General features: G+C 33.9%; 1 protein-coding gene across 4 annotated transcripts in view; it reads left to right on the top strand.

Annotated features, from left to right (window-relative positions):
- Window positions 1-19,324, top strand: part of LNPK (lunapark, ER junction formation factor) — a 76,610-nt gene that overhangs the window by 49,947 nt on the left and 7,339 nt on the right. For 3 of the 4 annotated variants that reach the window (XM_032855949.1, XM_032855948.1, XM_032855951.1), the window contains 4 exons: window positions 7,348-7,560; window positions 14,337-14,442; window positions 15,857-15,927; window positions 16,916-17,086. In XM_032855949.1, coding sequence (XP_032711840.1) covers window positions 7,348-7,560; window positions 14,337-14,442; window positions 15,857-15,927; window positions 16,916-17,086 — 561 coding nt within the window. Of the gene's footprint in view, window positions 1-7,347; window positions 7,561-14,336; window positions 14,443-15,856; window positions 15,928-16,915; window positions 17,087-18,741; window positions 18,825-19,324 lie in introns of all 4 variants that reach the window. The other variant, XM_032855950.1, reaches the window with a different exon arrangement.

Raw genomic sequence — 19,324 nt, 5'->3', positions numbered from 1 at the left:
AATTCAAACCCCACAGTGGGCTCCCACTACTTATAAAGAAGGAAAAGAAGGAAAAGGAAGGAAGGAAAAGAAAGAAAGAGTAAAGTAGGTAACAGTCATGAATTTAAAGCATGCTTGTACATGTTTTCCAGTTGTGTTTAGTTCTGTGTGGATACAGGTGTGAAGTAGGAAGAGAGTTGGTCTTAACCAGGGTTGGGGTTTTACTTAATGGATTAAATAAAGTGGTAAAGGGGCAGAGGAGGTGAAATTGTTCACAAGGGAGTGACTATAACAGTGTCTTATGGGATCTAAGATGATCATGAAGGAAATAAGAACATGAGGGGAGGATGATGGACAAAGGTGTTGGGAATGTTAATAGAGGGGTCTGCAAACTACAAGATCTGTTTTATATGGCTCTTGACCTTAGAATTGGTTTTACATTTTTAAAGTGTTCTTTTTAAAAAAAATTTAATTTTTTCAGTGTTCCAATACTCATTGTTTATGTGCCACACCCAGTGCTCCATGCAATACATGCCGTCCTTAATACCCACCACCATGCTCACCCATCCCCCCACCCGCCTCCCCTCTAAAACCTTCAATTTGTTTTTCAGAGTCCATAGTCTCTTATGGTTCCTCTCCCCCTCTGATTTTCCCCAATTCATTTTTTCCTTTCCTTCTCCTAATGTCCTCCATGTTATTCCTTATGTTCTACAAGTAAGTGAAACCATATGATAATTGACTTTCTTTGCTTGACTTATTTCACTCAGCATAATCTCCTTCAGTCCCATCCATGTTGATACAAAAGTTGGGTATTCATCTTTTCTGATGACTGAGTAATATTTCATTGTATATATGGACCACATCTTCTTTATCCATTTGTCTGTTGAAGGACATCTAGGCTCTTTCCACAGTTTGGCTATTGTGGCCATTGCTACTATTAGGGTACATATGGCCCTTCTTTTCACTACATCTGTATCTTTGGAATAAATACCCAGTAGTGCAATGGCAGGGTCATAGGATAGCTCTATTTTTAATTTTTTGAGGAATCTCCACACTGTTTTCCAAAGTGGCTGCACCAACTTGCATTCCCACCAACAGTGTAAGAGGGTTCCCCTTTCTCCACATCCTCTCCAACATTTCTTGTTTACTGTCTTGTTAATCTTTGCCATTCTAACTGGTATAAGATGGTATCTCAATGTGGTTTTCATTAGAATTTCCCTGATGGCTAATGATGATGAACATTTTTTCATGTGTCTGCTAGCCATTTGTATGTCTTCATTGGAGAAATGTCTGTTCATGTCTTCTGTCCATTTTTTGACATGATTACCTGTATTTTGAGTGTTGAGTTTGAGGAGTTCTTTATAGATCTTGGATATCAGCCCTTTGTCTGCAGTGTCCAAAAAAATAAAAAAAGAAGAAGAAGAATATGCAAGAGTAACTGTGTATGGTCCGCAAAGTCTAAAATATTTACTCTCTAACACTTCACAAAAAATGTTTGCTGACCCCTTTAATAACTAATGGGTCATAGATCCTCTTGGAGTTGAAAGAATAACAGGAGAATTAATCTGGAAAAGTAACTGTGGTTTCAGAGAGGGGTGCTTGAACTTGAAAATGGTGCAGTTATCCCTAATGGCAAGATTCTAGGATTTGGTTATGATTAGAAATCCTTAACAGACTCTCCTATGTTTGTTTCAAAAGGAAGCTACATAGGCATTCTTTTTTACCTTTGAACATAACCCTGCATCTCTACTAATGAAATGTTTTTTCTACTAATGAAATTAACAAAAGAAAAGTCAATTGTATTCCCCCACAGCTAAATTTGAAATCAGAGTAAGTATTGTAGAAAAATTTAATGGCTCTAGAAAATGGATTATAATTTCCTTAAGTAGGTTTTTAGATTTTACTTACTTGTGTTCCATGGCAGATATGGAAGATTAAAATAGAATCACTAATCTTATATAATCTTGACAGCAAAGGGAATAATACTTCATATTTTGCTGTTTGGGGGGGATGTATGTCTGATTAAGAAAATCTGGAAAACACTGGTAAAACAGTAAATTCACTTTTTTCGGGTGTTCTTAAGTGTCGTATCTATACCGTTACGGTTATCTATTATATAAAAACACCCAAAACTTAATGGCTTAGAACAACCTTAATTTGTTTTGCTCATGAATTTGTGGTGTTGTTGAGGTTTGGCTGAGATTGCTCATCTCTGCCTCATATCTATTGGATGTACCTGATTGGGCCCGGAAGATATACTACCAAGATGGCTTATATACGTGGCTGACAAGTTGGTGCTGGCACTTACTTCCTCTCCACATAGACTTCTCTCATGGGGTCACTTGGATTTGCTCCAACCTGGTGGCTGGATTCTAAGAGCAAGCAGCCCAAGAGACAGAAAGTAGTCCAGAAAACTGGAGCCCCTATATTCTCTTGGTCAAGGGTAACAGAACACAGATTCAAGGGAGGAGACATAGGCATCCTCCCTCCCTCATAGGATGGCAAATCAAAGAATTTTGAACCTGTATTTTAAAACTCTACATGTACCTTAGTACAGGTAACAGAGGCATTTAGCTTCCCATCCATTTTTCAGTGTTCTTTTTAAATGCCACCATTACCATGAACCCTTCCTGCATCCCATCACTGAATTTAATCTCCCCATTCTTGGACTTTCCATGGTACTTTGTTGGTTCCTTTTTCTATGGCATTTACCTGGTATTTCATGATTTTGTGTTATCTTTGCTTGCCACCTCTGTATGCAACTCTGCATTCCATTTGATAGTGCCTTACTCATAGTGGTTGCTTAATAAATGAGTTGAAGGAAATGAAAGAAATTTTTTCTTTTAGAATTAGCGAATTTTGTTTAAATGTTATAAAGTAGTAATTTGCCAAATGGAACCTTGATGAACTGCAAGGTGCAGGTTGTTTAAAGTTGAAAGAGGTAGGAGACAAATTAAAGTGGAAATAGATAGTCAAGGTAATGAAAAGAGTAAGTGTTGAGATAAAGAACTATAAAGCAAAACATATTCTGTTTTTAATTGAAATATAATTGGTATACAACATTAAATTAGTTTTAGGTGTACAACATAGTTATTTGACAATTGTGTGCATTATAAAAGACTCTCCAAGCCATGTGTAGTTACCATCTGTCACCAAAGTTAATGCAATATTGTTGACTATATTCCCTATAGTGTACTTTTTGTCCCAGTGAGGTCTTTTATAGTTGTAAATTTGTGTCTCTTAATCCCCTTCATCTAATTTGTTCCCCCACCACCATTCTCTGACAACCACCAGTTTGTTCTCTGTATTTATGAGTCTGTTTTTCATTTTATTTGTTCTTTTTTTTGTTTTTTTTTAAGATTCTACATATAAGTGAAATCATATGGTAACTTGTCTTTTTCTGTCTAACTTATTTCACTTAGTATAATACCATCTAGGCCCATGCATATTGTTGCAAGTCGCAAGATTTCATCCTTTTTGATGGCTGGGTAATATTCTGTTGTATGCATATGTGTGTGTGTGTGTGTGTGTGTATCTGTTTATATCATATCTTCTTGGTCATTCATCTGTTGATGGGCACTTAGGTTGCTTCTATATCTTAGCTATTGTACATAATGATACACTGAACATAAGGGTGCATATAACTTTTCAGAAAATTAGTGTTTTTGTTTTTTTCTGGTAAATACTCAGAAGTGGAAGTTGTATGGTATTTCTACTTTAAATTTTTAATTTTTTTGAGGAAACTCCGTATTGTTTTCCACAGTGATTGCACCAATTTACATTCCTACCAACAGTTTACAAGGGTTCCCTTTCTTCCACATCCTTGCCAACACTTGTTATTTCTTGTCTTTTTGATACTAGCCAATCTAACTAGTGTGAGGTGATATCTCATTGTAGTGTTGATACTCATTTCCTTGATGATTAGTGATGTTGAGTTTCTTCTCATGTGTCTGTTGGCCATCTGTATGTCTTCTTTGGAAAAATGTGTACTCAGGTCCTCTGCTCATTTTTAAATTGTACTATTTGTTTATAAATAATATAAGCAAAATGTATTCTTAATTTAAAAAGCAGAAGAACAAAATAGTAAACTAAAGGCTAGCAAGTGGTATATATGATTAGCATATTTTTTGCTTGAAGGTAGCTTATTTGTATGCTCTCAAGTTAGGCTGAAATTCTCTATGTAGCAGGCAACACTTTTTCAGCTGATTAACAATTTTAATTCTGTCTGCTGTCTTAATTCCCCTTGCATGTAGCATAACATTTATAGGTTCTGAGGTTGAGGATGTGGACATGTTTGGGAGGCCATTATTGTGCCTACTACACCATCTAAGTTGGGTAATAGGCAGTTGGAAATTTGATATTAAAATGCAAGGAGAAAGCAAATTTATTTCATAGATGTTTATTAAACTCATACTCTTGCTACTTACTTGCCAAATCCTGGGGCTGCAAAGGTGCATTTTTTTTTAATCTGGGAGCTCTTGGTTCAAAAGAGTGTGCACATCTACATAATCTTAACATACTAAGGACCACAATGAAGGTAGGTACAAATCATAAAGCATTATAAATTTTAGTAACAATTTGCTTTGAGAATGCATTGGGAAAGGACTCTTCAGGTCTACTTCACATGCAAAGATACGAAGAGAGAAACAAGTTGTTACCTTGAGGGACTGCAAATAGTGCTATATGCCTGAAAAAGGGAAGTGGTGTTTATGTGAGGGAGGGATAATTATGAAGTATTTTGTATGCAACACTATGGAGTTTGGGACTTTATCTTTTATGAAACATGGGAAGCCTCTGAAGGCTTTGCATTTTAGAACATTTTCTTTTCTTTTTTTCTTTCTTTTTTTTTCTTGGTAATATGGAGAATGAAAGGCTGAAGACATGGAGATAAGATTAAGATATTATCTAATATAGTAAAGAGAAAGAGGTCTGTACTATATAAAGTTGTGGCAAAGGAGTTGCAAAAGAAGAGATTTAGAAGATAATTAAGATTTAAGAGTAGATTGACAAGATTTGATGATACTAGATTTGGATGGATAGTGGGGTCTGGGAGAAGGGGACCAGATATCACCTAGGTTTTTGGCAGCTGGGTAGATGTTAGTGTTTTAATCAAGATAAGAAACATAAGAATTGGAGTAGTAGCTTTATTTAGAAGATAATGGATTTGCTTTTGGCTTTGTTGAATCAAGTGACATCCAGGTGGTATGGTTTATAGGTAATTGATTATTTTATATGGAGCTCAGGAAAAAGGTTAAGGTTATAGGTACAGAGTAGGAATGATTGGGATAATAGAGGATATTCTTCAAACCATGGGATTGACTGAAATTGCCCAGGGAGAGAAAACAGATTAAGAAGGCTATGGCAGAACTCCAGGGAACATTAACACTTAAGGGTAGTTTTTACTTATCTGGATGAAAAATGTCATTTTTTTGGAATTATCTTTTACCTGAAACTTGGCTAAAAAGTGATTTATAGTATTTGATACCTCGTTTTTTAAAAATTAATTTAAATGACCTAACCTTAATATAATTTCATTGATCTTAGTACCTTTTGCAACTTTTTTTTTTTTTTTTTTTTAAAGTAGGCACCACTGTGTGGCTTCAACTCACAACTCTGAAACTGAGTTGCATGCTTTACCAACAGAGCCAGCTAGGTGCCCCTCGCTACATTTTGCAACATTTCATAGCTTTCCCAATGTGTATCCACCTTTTAAGAGTTCCTTTGAGTAAAGATAATTAAGTAACCAGCTAATTTGCAGGAGATATTAGGATACAATTAGGTAAAATCTGAAAATTTCTATATAAACTGCATGAAAAATAGCCAGATATAAAGGTAGTTCCATTTATATAATGATGATCTGCTTGTAATTTATTATTTTAGTGGCTAGGTTGGAGACTAAATTAAGAGCCAGAGGAAGATTAGTTGGTCTTGGTAATTACAGCTTACTAACTGGTCATTTGAAAATACTTTGTGTGAAAACACCATCATCTGAGATATTATATATTTGATAAATGTGAACTATCAATACAGACATCATTTAATCCTTGTAACAATTCTGTTAGTTAATATTATTATCCTAAATTTACAGATAAAGAGATGTTAATGAAGTTAGCTCATCTGAAGTCTTGTAATGCTGTAAGCTACCACCAGGATTCTAACCAAACTTTTCTGCCAGATTGTAGTAAACTGAAGCCTGATGCTAGAGCTGTGCTTTTAGTTGCAATGAACTGTTCATGAAAATCTTTAACTGTTAAATAGAGTCCAAATTTAAAATCTTTTGCTTCTGGATGTATGCAATTTTACCAGTCATGCCAATTAAAATTTAACTTGTTTAGTTTCAGCCTACTGTTTCAGGATTTGTGATAATTTAAGTTAATATGTAGAATTAAAAAGCAATAAGCACTTCTTGAGATCTTACCATCAACATTCAAGTAAGGTATTGGTGGGAAGGGGAAATGATAGAATTGAATTTTGTGTTATGGAATAGGGGATCATGAAACTTTCTGTAAAGGGTCAGATAGTAAATACAGTAAATGACTCTGACAGCCATATGATTTCTTGTAAAGAATTCTTCTTACAGCTCTTCTACAGCAGCTATAGACAATATATAAACAAAAAAGCATTGTCGTGTTTTAATAAAACTAGAAAAAGGGGTGGGGGCCTGGATTTGGCACATTTACCAGCCCCCGTTACAGAAAATCTTGTAATTTCTGCAACTAAAAGATAAAATGTATTTATGATGATACTGTTTATGCAGAGTGGAAGTTTTCCTTTACTGAATGTATTGGCAAAAAAAAAAAAAAAAAAGAAAAATTACCAAAAAGACAGTAATAGTATAAAGGAGATTGGGAATAATACCTAATAGTAAAGACTACTTTTTCGGCATTTCTGTGACTGTTTAGATTAACTACCTCATAAATTATTTCATAATTCCGGAATATACTTATTCACTCATTTCTTAGAGTTAACATTTTTCTTATCTTGAAGAAAGCTGCCATTTTCATCAGAGTTTTCACAAATTCTGATAAACTTACTTTCCTTTATCATAAATTATGAAGGTTTACCATAAAAAGGCATAACGCATAATTGGGTGATGATTTTATTTTATTTGAATTTATTTTGAAAAGTGATATCTATAGATAGACTTAGATCAAGGCTTTTGATATATGTAGTTGGAAGGGTAGAATAAGAAACAGTAATCTGTTATAGTCAGTTTTCAATGTCACATCTTACAAACTTTTATTATGAGAAGTTTTGACCCTACAGATGCTTTCTGGTACTACAAAACTTTATTAAACATGAGTCATTTTGTGGTATTGGCCCTTACAGATATGAAATCAAAATGCACTTTTTAATTCTTATTCTCAGAGATTCGTCAGCGAACTGCGGCTCAGAGAAACCTTTCTCCAACACCACCAAGCTCTAGCCAGGGCCCTCCTCCACAAGTTCCAGTATCTCCTGGACCACCAAAGGACAGTTCAGCCCCTGGTGGACCTCCAGAAAGAACTGTTACTCCAGCCCTATCATCAAATGTGTTACCAAGACGTCTTGGATCCCCTGCTACTTCAGTGCCTGGAATGGGTAAACAGAGCACTTAATGTTATTTACAGTTTATATTGTTTTCTCTGGTTACCAATAAAACGGGCCATTTTCAGGCAGTATGGAAATGGCATTTCATTTGAAAATAGCAGAGCAGTTATCTGATTAAGCAGGAGTTCCATATTCAATTAGCCATAACTCTTTACAGCTGGCACCTTGTGATACTGAAACCTATTTCTTGAGCTCATTTAACTGTTATGGCTTCTTTGTTTAAATGGCAATAAAACTTTGTAGTATTCTGTAGTCAATGGTATAGCATATCTTTTTATATTCTGCTTTAGAATGGCTCCAGATTTATATAAAATGGGGATAGAAGAGAACACTTCTGGAATAAATTCATGCTTTTTGCTAAGCTCTTCACATATATTTTTAAGCATGACAACATTCTAGGAAGACTATTTCTGCATTGTGGTATACAATACTATTGTTGTTAATATTGGCTGGTAGATTTTTCTTTTTCTTTTTTTTTTTTTTTAAGATTTTACTTATTTATTTGACAGAGAGAGAGAGAGAGATCACAAGTAGGCAGACAGGCAGGCAGGGAGAGAAGGAGAAGCAGGCTCCCTGCTGAGCAGAGAGCCCAATGTGGGCTCAATCCCAGGACCCTGAGATCATGACCTGAGCTGAAGGCAGAGGCTTAACCCACTGAGCCACCCAGGTGCCCCTCGATTTTTCTCTTATTAAGCTGTCGGACCTTAGTATTTCTGACAGATACTTTAGTATAAAGTTCTATTAAATTAACAACTGCCTTTTCTATTTCATTTCTTTGGATTCTCTTTTTTCAATGTAGATCTCTTTTTTCAAGGTAGATCTCTAGGGGAAGATTGCATTTTGGGAGTTTTATTGATTATATTACCCTGCAGCTTTCTTTTGGAGTGTAATGGGACATGGAAGTCTAATGCTTCAGCAGATCACATTATTTTGTATAAATTTCCATGTCAGATTCTTGAATATGATAGTAAATTATTTAGTTATTTTAGGATATTTAATTCTAATTTAAATTACCTTGGTATTTCATGACTAATTACTAACATAATTTATAATGATTTTGAGGCTAGTCAATAGTGGATATCAGGTATTCAGGGCACTTATAATAAAAACAATCTAAATGTTACTGTAAGAGTGTTTTTTTTCCCCTGCCTTTCCTTCAAAGAAAAGGAGCATAAGATTTTAGAAAACTAAAAAACTATTAATTTATAAACTAATTAAAGCTGGCTACAAATGAAATGTATATAAATCATAACTTTTAAAGTAGTTACTGAAAAAATGCTTGTAAACTTGACATATAATGATGTCACTTAAGGCAGCCATATATTTTGTGAAATTGAGAAAAATTAAGTTGATTGAAAATTATTTATCTTTCTCTTGTTATTTGATATACCCATAATTTGTGAAGTTCTTAGTGGTTTAGTGTAAGAACTTTTTTGTGTGAGAATGCATGAATTATGTACATTTGTGTATCTGAGTTTTAAGGAAATCAAAGTTTAGCAACTTGTAAAAGGTAATAAAAACTGTATTGCACATAAAGAATAGGGCTATAGAGGGAAAAATGGCCTAAATTTCATGATCATGTAAATAAAACATATTTTACTAAAGTTTTTAATTCATTTTCCATGTAAAAGACCTAAGTTGTGCATTGCCAAAAATATGAATGAGTTAAATGATTTCTTATAGAGAAGATTAATAATTCATTTTTTCATTATGCCATATTTGTGGAAGAGAATCAATTTAATGTGTATTACCACAGGGCTCCCATATGTTTGAAAATTAATAACCAGCAGGTACTTGATAATTTGCCAAGCTGTGTAAAAATGACCAGTATTCCTACAATGATTGTTCTTGATGTTTGTATTAATTACTGTTATCTATAATAGCATAGATATGAGGATATGTTATTTTAAAAGTTATTAGTATGCACAGCATTTAAGATATTTTTATGAAATCTGTTGTTTTATGTATCCAGATTCCTTTATGGACATTTTCATTTTAAACATACAGAAGTTAAATATTCCAGCAAAAGTGAAATTGACTTAAATGCTTTCAATATATCATTTGGCATACTTAATTCAAGTTGAAAATTTGATAATGGGGGATGACACTTAATGTCTGCATTCAAATTTACTTTTTGATTGTAAATGATTGAATGTTGTTAATACAAGTAAACTAACAACTTATCTGATGAAATCTGAAAAATGTTCTTGATTTGTTATACAAAGAACTTATTCTAGAACCTAAATTTCATTTGTTAATTGTTACAATTTTGACATCATTTGCCCTTTTTAAGATGGCAACAACTTTTAGGTTTGTGATTATTTACAAGGCACATCTCTTTTTATTAGCGTTTAAAATATTAATACAGTATTGCTACTCTAAAACTATTCTTGAGTACTTTAAAGTTTTGTCACAGGTGTTTTGAAAACCTTGTATCCTTATACTGTAAGGCTTAATCCAACAAGGCCTCTTTTTGTTGCAAAGTCTTTCTATGAGGTCTCTGTGTAAACCTTCATTGCTGCCTGTCTTATTGTTTATCCTGCTTTGCTTTACAGAGGCAAACATCACTCATTTATTTTATTCTCTCACTTTCTTCTCAGTGCTGCCTTCTGTGTTGTCTCTTAGTTCAGAGTATCTCCTACAAACAGTTCTTTTTCAGTTTTCAAAGATTGTGGAGTTAAAATTCATAACTCTTTATTTTTGTTAATGTTTTTATATGATATGAATCATTAATTAAAACTAGATTATTCTTCCACTCTCCATTTGTCTCTTCTGATATTGCCTAGTTTATTACATGAAGACAGTATATCTTTTTAGGTAGATCTTCAGTTTTTCTTAGCAGTGTTTTGTAGTGTGCAGTATGTAGATTTTACACATTTTCTTGGTTAAATGTGTATGTAATTATTTACACTTTTTGAGCCTATTGCAAATGGCTTTGTTTTACTATCTCCAGTTATTCATTGCTAATACACTTAGAAATACAATTGATTTTTGTATATTAGTCTTCTATAATCTTGCTAAACTTAATAGTTTTATTAGTTTTTTAGTAGATTTTATAGTATTTTCCATAGACTATCACATTGTGAATAAAGATAATTTTTCTTCTTTTTTAATCTGGGCTCCTTTTTTCTCATACTTGCTTATTACACAACCTAGAACCTTTGGTAAATGTTGAATAGAAGTGGCAAAAGTAGGGGAGCCTGGCAGGCTCAGTTGGTGGAGCTTGTCACGCTTCATCTTGGGGTTGTGAGTTCAAGCCCCACATTGGGTGTAGGGATTACTTAAAAATAAAATCTTTAAGGGGCGCCTGGGTGGCTCAGTGGGTTAAGGCCTCTGCCTTCGGTTCAGGTCATGGTCCCAGGGTTCTGGGATCGAGCCTGGCATCAGGCTCTCTGCTCAGCGGGAAGACTGCTCTCTTCTATATATAACATATATACACACACACTGTAGATATGTATTTGCCTATTTTTGTAGTTTCTGTTAATTTTTTGCTTTATGTGTTTTGATGCTCTCTTATGATGAACATATATATTTAGGATTATTATGCTCCCTTGATGAATTGACTCCTTTGTCATTATAAAATTACTGTTTTTATCCCTGATAGTATTGTTTGCTCTGAAGTCTGCTCTGTTTGCCATTAATACAGATATTCCAGATTTCTTTTGATTAGTGTTAGTATATTTATATATAGTTTCTATCATTTGTTTATTAGTACTTTTAAAGGATTTATTTATTTTAGAGGGAGTGGGAGAACATGAGTAGGGGGAGGGACAGAGGGAGAAAGAATGCCAAGGAGACTCCACACTGAGTGTGGAGCCTACCATGGGTCTCAAGCCCACAACCCTGAGATCACAATCTGAGCTGAAACCAAGTGTTGGATGCCCAATCAGCTGAGCCACCCAGATGCCCCTCTGTCATTTATTTTTAACGTATTTGTGTCTTTGTATTTAATTTTTTTCTTATAAGCAACATATATCAGGTCTTGCTTTTTTATTCTGACAATTTGTGGCTCAATAATGAGGATGTTCAGACTATGTACATTTAACAGGATTGGTATATTTGAGTTTGAGTTTAAATCTTCTATTTTATCTTTTTTCATTGCCTAACTAGCTATATTGCTTTTTCATATTAGTGGGTCTTTTGGGGTTTGCAGTGTATTTGTTTAACTTACGACAGTTTATCTTTAAGTAATATAACACCAGCTCACAAACAGTTTGAGAATCTGACAACAGTATACTTACATTTCTCCTCTCTTGGCCTTTGTGCTATTGTTGCCATACATTTTACTTCAATATACTTAATAAACCCTACAATGAATGATTATTTTTCCTTTAAGCTATCAATTATTTTTTAAGAGTTTTGGATATTTACCCACATGGTAACCATTTCAGTTGTTTCCTTTGTACTACCTCTTTCTGTGTGGTGTCATTTTTCTGTCTTTTAACATTTTTATAGTGCAGTTCCGCTAATGATGAATTCTTTCAGTTTTGTATGCTGAAAAGCCTTCATTTTTCTTTCATTTTTCTTCTCTTTTTTTAAAAGATTTTATTTATTTGTTTGACCGACAGAGATCACAAGTAGGCAGAGAGACAGGCAGAAAGAAAGGGGAAGCAGGCTCCCTGCTGAACAGAGAGCCCCTATGCAGGCCTCGACCCTAGGACCCTGAGATCATGACCAGAGCTGAAGGCAGAGGCTTTAACCCACTGAGCCACCGAGGCACCCTTGCTTTCATTTTTAAAAGTTATTTTTATTAATACAGAATTCTAAGTGATAGTTTTTTTTTGCTTCACTCTCTTTTGGTTTGCTTATTTTCTGGTGAGAAATCTGTCATTCTTACCTCTGTTTCTCTGTATAAAATATATCTTTTTCTGACTATGCTATGATTTTCTCTTTATCACTGGTTTTAAGTAATTTGATTGTCTGTGCCTTGGTGCAAAATTATGTTTCTTGTTCTCAGGGTTTGTTGATATTCTTGTATTTGTGGGTTTATAGATTTCATCAAATTTGGAAAATTTTTGTGCATAATTTCTTCAAGTATTGTTTTCTTTCCCCCTCTTATAGACTCCAATTATATCTATATTAGGCCACTTGTTGTTGTTCCACAGCTTGCTGATAATTTATTTAAAAAAATTTTAGGCCTTCCTTTGTGTTTCATTATGTATGGTTTCTATTACTGTATCTTTAAGTTTACTTCCGCACACCCTATAATGTCCAAACAGCTATTCATTCCATCTGCAGATTTTTCACTCTAGACATTGTAGTTTTCATCTGTAGAAGTTCAGTCTGGGTCTTTTGAATTTTTTTCCATGTCTTGATTACCACACTGAATCTTTCCTCTAGATTCTCAATCATATCGAATATGGTCATAATAAATGTTTTAATATATTTGTATATTCTATAAACTGTCATTTCTAGGTCATTTTTGGTTGATTTTTCTCATGGGTTGTATTTTCCTGCTGATTTGCATGTCTAATAATTTTTCATCTGATATCAGGCATTACAAATTTTATCTTATTGAATGCTGGATGTTTATGTCCTTATACAAAGGTCCTCTGACTACATAATCCAGTAACCTGTGAGTTATGATGTTTTCCACTTTGGCTGGTGAGAACATGCAGCACTTTAGCTCTATGTGAACACTGTTACCTTTAATATTTGTGGGCAGTTTTTTCTGTGTACTCAGACGGTTTCAGTATACACATGCACCAGTCAGTAAGATGTTGAACAGTCTTGGGGCTCCTCTGTAAGCTTTGGTGTTCTTGCTCTCTGCATTCTCTTTCTGTGAACCTGCCTTGGTCTCCCCGGAGTTCCAGCTTTATCTCCTCAAACTCAGGGATGCTTATACATTTCAGCTGATTTACCCTTCCTAAGCTGTTGCCTGGAAATTTTCTCCAGGCAACAAGCGGGAGCAGTTGTAGGACTCCTCTTATTCTCTTTTGGGGATCTTTATCCTACATTGTTTAATACCCAGTGTCTTAACAACTGTTTCATGATATATTTTGCACAGTGTTTTAGTTAATTTAGGTGGGAAGGTAAATTTGACCCCGTGACTCTATTATTGCCCCAAATAGAAGTCCCATAATCTTCTAATTTGTTATTACATAAGATTTTAAGAGTCTGGACACTTTATTTATTTATCTATCTATCTTTTAAAATGTTTTATTACGTGTATAATCCTACAAAAATATATTTAGTTTTATCTATCCATACATGTATATACATGTTTTTAAATTTTTAATTTATTTTTAAATTACTTTTAAGTTTTAGTTAACATGCAGTGCAATTCAGTAGAATTCAGGAATTGAATTCAGTGATTCGTCACTTATATACAACACCTGGTTCTCTTCACAACAAATGCCCTCTTAATAAGGGTGTGGGCACTTAAAAAAACTAGTTTGGGAGGCAGGTGGGTGAGCCTGGTGGTGGGTATTATGGAGGGCACATATTGCATGGAGCACTGGGTGTGGTGCATAAACAATGAATTCTGGAACACTGAAAAGAAATAAAATAAAATGAAAAAAATTAGTTTGTACAGAGCCCAACATAGTTTCATTTCTTAATAGTTTATATTGATGGTTTTGACCTAGAACTTAATTTAACATTTTTTTTGTAGTGTAATATTTTTAATGAAAACTCAAATGCTCTGAAGAGATGTATTTTCTTTTCTTTTCTTTCAAAAGTTCTGACAAGCATGGGTAGTACTTGGTAACTGAATTAAAATTTAAATGTATTTTATACAAATACATAAATATTTCTTTATTTACTAGGTCTTCATCCTCCGGGTCCACCTTTAGCAAGGCCCATTCTCCCACGAGAAAGAGGTGCTCTGGATAGAATTGTTGAATATTTAGTTGGTGATGGTCCACAGAACAGGTAATGCTTATAAAAGTGGTAGGTAAATAAAAATGAGGAAAAAGTTTATTGGTCAGGGCGTGTGTGTATGTGTGTGTGTGTGTGTGTGTTTATGCAGTAGATGTTCCACAGTTCTGTGGCTCCTATTTCCTGATTTTAGAACATAATAGAATATTTTATAGCCCTGCAAAGACTACATATTCAGTTGTTTTTCAGTAAGAATTTAAAGTATCTAGATAAAATATAGCAAAATATATAGAGAAAACAAAATAATATTGTATGACATTTTATTTTTTATTATTTATTTTTAAAATTTTATTTTATTTTTTCAGTGTGTATGACATCATTTTTAGAGAAACTGTGTCATTTCATGAAACTTTTAAGCTTGAAGAGCAAACAAATAGTGAAAACTTGGTAGGCTGTAAGAAATGGAGTTTTATAGATGTCAGTACTGGAATTGGTGATGGTGATGATTTTAATAATGATGAAGACAATTTACATATGTTTGACACTTTTAGTTCTCAAAATGCTTTTCCACTTATTGTCTTATTTGATTTTTATAATAACCAGAGGAAGATAGGGATGTTGTGAGCAGAGCAACTGTCATAGTGTAGACTTCTAAAAAATACTTAGGATAGTAGAGTAGATATTGACAAGGTTATGGTGAATATTATCATTTTAATAAAAGGACTGAATTTAATGTTAGTATTATAAATTATATGTATATATTTTATATATATTTAATGTTAGTATTATACATTATATATATAATATATAATTATTTATATTTATATATAATTATAAATTATATATGTATATATAATATACAGTTATAAATTGTATATTATTCAAAACAGACAAGTTGTTTGATAGGGCCAAGTATTTGTTAAGCATGTACACAGAGAACAGAGAGAGTATATAAATAGAAAATGAGGAAGATGTATAACTGGGACAGGTATAGAAATCATGATATATGTGAAGTTAACATATAACCTTTGGATTGGACTAAGCAAATTAAATTCATTTCTTTATACAGACTTCTCAGAGGTTTTAGTAACATTCATTGTGAATCTCTAAGGGGTTGTATCTTTTCCAGTTGTATCTAGCCACAGATTTGGAGTCTATCATCCCCAGAAACACATGTTAGGAAGTAACTCAAATTTAAGTGTTCTGTCATCGGATATGTTTCTTTTAACTTAGTAAGGATATATTCATTTAACTTTGCTTAGTTTGTTTTTAACTTGGTGTATAAATTATATTTTAAAAGGGCTGAAATTTTGACTTATATTTAAAGAGTATTTTTCATTGTTTACTAAGTAACATCTAAACTGTTATGACATATTCTGCTGTGCTAAAATATAAGTTAGCTGTGATGGCTAAAGTAACCTTTCCATGGGCTTTGTAACTGACATGTTCATTTTTCCTTTTTGTATAGGTATGCCCTTATATGTCAGCAGTGTTTTTCTCATAATGGCATGGCTTTGAAAGAAGAATTTGAATACATTGGTAAGAATTATTGGGCAGTTAGATTTAAGTATTTTACTCTTAAATATTTCATTCTATGCCAGTTCCTATGTAATGTCACATTGTTTTAGGTGCTATCCCTGTATGTATTTTTCAGGCATATTGTTCTTACTTTAGAACACAGAGCAAAGCAGGAAAAACAATGCAGTTGTTTTCCTCATACAGTGTACAACTTCTAGGTCAGTTTTCTCAAACTTCACTGTGTATCAGAATGACCTGAAGCGCTTTTAAAGATTATCATGCCTAGGAGCGCCTGGGTAGCTCAGTGGGTTAAGCCTCTGCCTTTGGCTTAGGTCATGATCTCAGGGTCCTGGGATCGAGCCCCGCATTAGGCTCTCTGCTCAGTGGGGAGCCTGCTTCCCCCTCTTTCTCTGCCTGCCTGCTTGTGATCTCAATCTCTCTCTCTCTGTCAAATTAAAAAAAAAAAAAAAAAAGATTATCATGCCTAGGATCCACCTACGAAGAGTCTGTTTTAATTGGTCTGAGGGGAGGGGGACAGGCTTTTTTTTTTTTTTTTTTTTTTAAGTACCTCAGATGATTCTCATGTGCAGCTACTATTAAAAAAATATTGCACTTAATTAATTATGCTACATTTTTTTGGGCAAGTGAGCAGGGTTCTGGATTTTAAAATACCTAATGATTGTAGTGACTAGAAATGGAATTTCTGTAATACATTTTAGATTAGTATAGATTGTTTTGCTATTAGATAACCTGTCGTGTAACTTAGGATCTTTTCTGTTTTAAAATTAATATTCTAATTCTAATAATAATTAAAAAAGGTGCTTGAAAATTAGCTTTTGGAGAGCACCTGCCATATTATTAAAACCAGAAGTAATTTCTCAAGGGATAAATAATTTTTGAAGGGTTCTTTGACTACTTTGCAAAAGTAATCTTGAAAATTATCTCATTAATCCTTGAATTTATTTTGGTTTGTGTGTGTGTGGTTTTTTTTTTTTTTAATTCTCTGCAGCTTTTAGATGTGCCTACTGTTTTTTCTTGAATCCTGCAAGAAAAACTAGACCTCAGGCTCCAAGACTTCCAGAGTTTAGTTTTGAGAAGAGGCAGGCAGTGGAAAGCTCAAGTTCAGTTGGTCCTTTGCCCTCAAGAAGTGTGATTTCATCAGAGAACCAGATCAGTGAAGGTATGAATATGTTAAAAAGTTTTGCCTCTTAATAATGTTTGCTATTTAACAATAAAAGCATAATGCTTTTAGGTAAGAATGGATTAATTTATGAGATTTTGCAGCATGCACGTATCAGCTGTGGCTCTGAAACTCTAGCCTCCTATGTGATGGGTCTAATATGCTTCAGTTTTAAAATGTCGGTTATACTGTGATAAGCAGCATCTAGCAACAGCTAGGTAAACATTGTTTTTGGAGTGACATCTTCGTGTAACTGTTGGGAGATTTGACTAGTAATGTTTTCATGGAATCATTTTTTCAATTTATTTCAGTGAAGCAGATTATAAGAATTATGCACCTACTTATAAGAGTAAAATTCTGATAAGATTTATAATTAACATTGGTGAAATAGGTTTGTGCCTACCACTGGAATTGGTAAGGTTACTGGAAGCAGGAAACTTTGGAATCGGAAAGTCATCCTTGTATTCATTGGATAACTATGTTGATAGGACTGGTAGTCCTTTGAAACAGTTTTTTGGGGTCTGCAAGATTAATGTTGATAATGGATGCCTTTGATGTAAAACAGCCTTATTTTAGAGAAATAAAATTTATCAGAATTCATTGGTTTTTAGAACTCGTCTTGTAATTCTGTTTTATGACTTCTTGAGGAAGTGTCATGAAAAAATGGGGAAGAGATGGAAGATCTGACTATTAATTGCCAACTATTTCTGTTAATCTTAGGTGGGGAGATGTTTGTCGAGCAGCTCTGAATGATGGAGATGCTAAAATTATGGCTCAGGCCGTGATATTTTGGTGCTGTGCCTGATAGAGAAAAAAATCCACATTAGAAGTTTAGTTCACGTAGTTTATTTAGCAGTCAGTATTCATCCTTTTAATTTCTAGGAATTCTCATTTACATATATTTGAGTTCTTTATACAGGTGCTGAGTGGTGAAAAAATTGCTTTAACTGAGAATGACATGAGACAGTGAATTTTCAGATATGAGAAGTTTAGGATGAAAATTTGAGAACCTTTTTTCTTTTTTTTTTTTAACTTGAAGAGTGAACCTAAAATGTGTGTGTTGATTTGGGCTTGGCTTTTGGCTTACTAACATATATCAAAATGGATTTGAACACAGATCGTCATGACAAAAAGCCCTTGTACTTTCAACATGGAATCAATACCTTTACCTTCTCCAAGTCTGTAACATCAACTGCAAACATAATCACAAGTTTTCTTCTGCTTAAGTCATGCTCTGAGCTGCATGCTGTCACATGCAAATCACCTGCCTTGCTATTGCTGCCTCTTGGGACAGAAAACTAAAGAATTTCATAGTGAAGATTCCTAGAGGAAATATTGAAGTCCTTTCCACGAGTAACCTTGCTTATTAAAAGCTAAAGTGAATATTTGAAAGCTAATAAGAAGGAAGGAAGAAAGGAAAGGAAAGGGGATGGAAAAAGAAAAGGGAAAAGAGAAGAAAAGAAAACAGGGAAGGAGGGAGGGAGGGAGGGAGAGAGGAAGGAAGGAAGGAAGGAAGGAAAGAAGGAAGGAAAGAAAACAGCCAACAAAATAAAAATCTTGGTAAAGAGTCCCATGATTTAATATCTTCTGCTAAGATTGAGATGGATAGTTAGCAAACAGCACCTAGCTATACCTTTCCTTCTCATCAAATCTAGGAGGAACAATACCCCCGATGTCTCATTTTCTATCTGAAATCTCCAGAACGAAGTCTAACTGGCTCAAACTCAGCCCTAATAAGGTAATATTAATAGGTGAAGACAAAACCAGAGGCAGGGTCTAACAACCCTGTAGGACTAGGAACTGAAGAAACAATTCCATTTGGTTAAAATAGTCTTTGGAGTAGTAACTTTTTCATAGTTCTCCTTGGATTCATCAAAAAGGCTGAGAACCTTTTACTTCTTTGGCTTCCAGAAGATTGAAACTTTTCTCCAAGACTACTGTCTCACCACTATGATATAGTTACCATTTCCAAGTAATTAGCAAGCATTCTCGTAAAAGATGAAGCTGCATTTGTTTTGAACGCTGGTGGCATAGCTTTATGATTATTATATTGAACTGTTAAGTAAGACCGTATCATCTCAGTCATCTCTCTGTACTGACAGCCAGTGTAAGCAAGGTCTTAGATTTCTGATTTCTGCGTTTGTGATGTGAAAACTTGAGGTCTAAAAAAACTTCCTGGCACTCATTTATTTATTATATATTATATGTATATATAATATATAATAAATAAATTATATG

Source organism: Lontra canadensis, unplaced genomic scaffold (assembly GCF_010015895.1).
Source record: "Lontra canadensis isolate GAN:19392208 unplaced genomic scaffold, GSC_riverotter_1.0 scaffold11, whole genome shotgun sequence".
NCBI classification, from domain to species: Eukaryota; Metazoa; Chordata; class Mammalia; order Carnivora; family Mustelidae; genus Lontra; species Lontra canadensis.
This window is presented reverse-complemented; position numbering and strand designations above follow the sequence as displayed.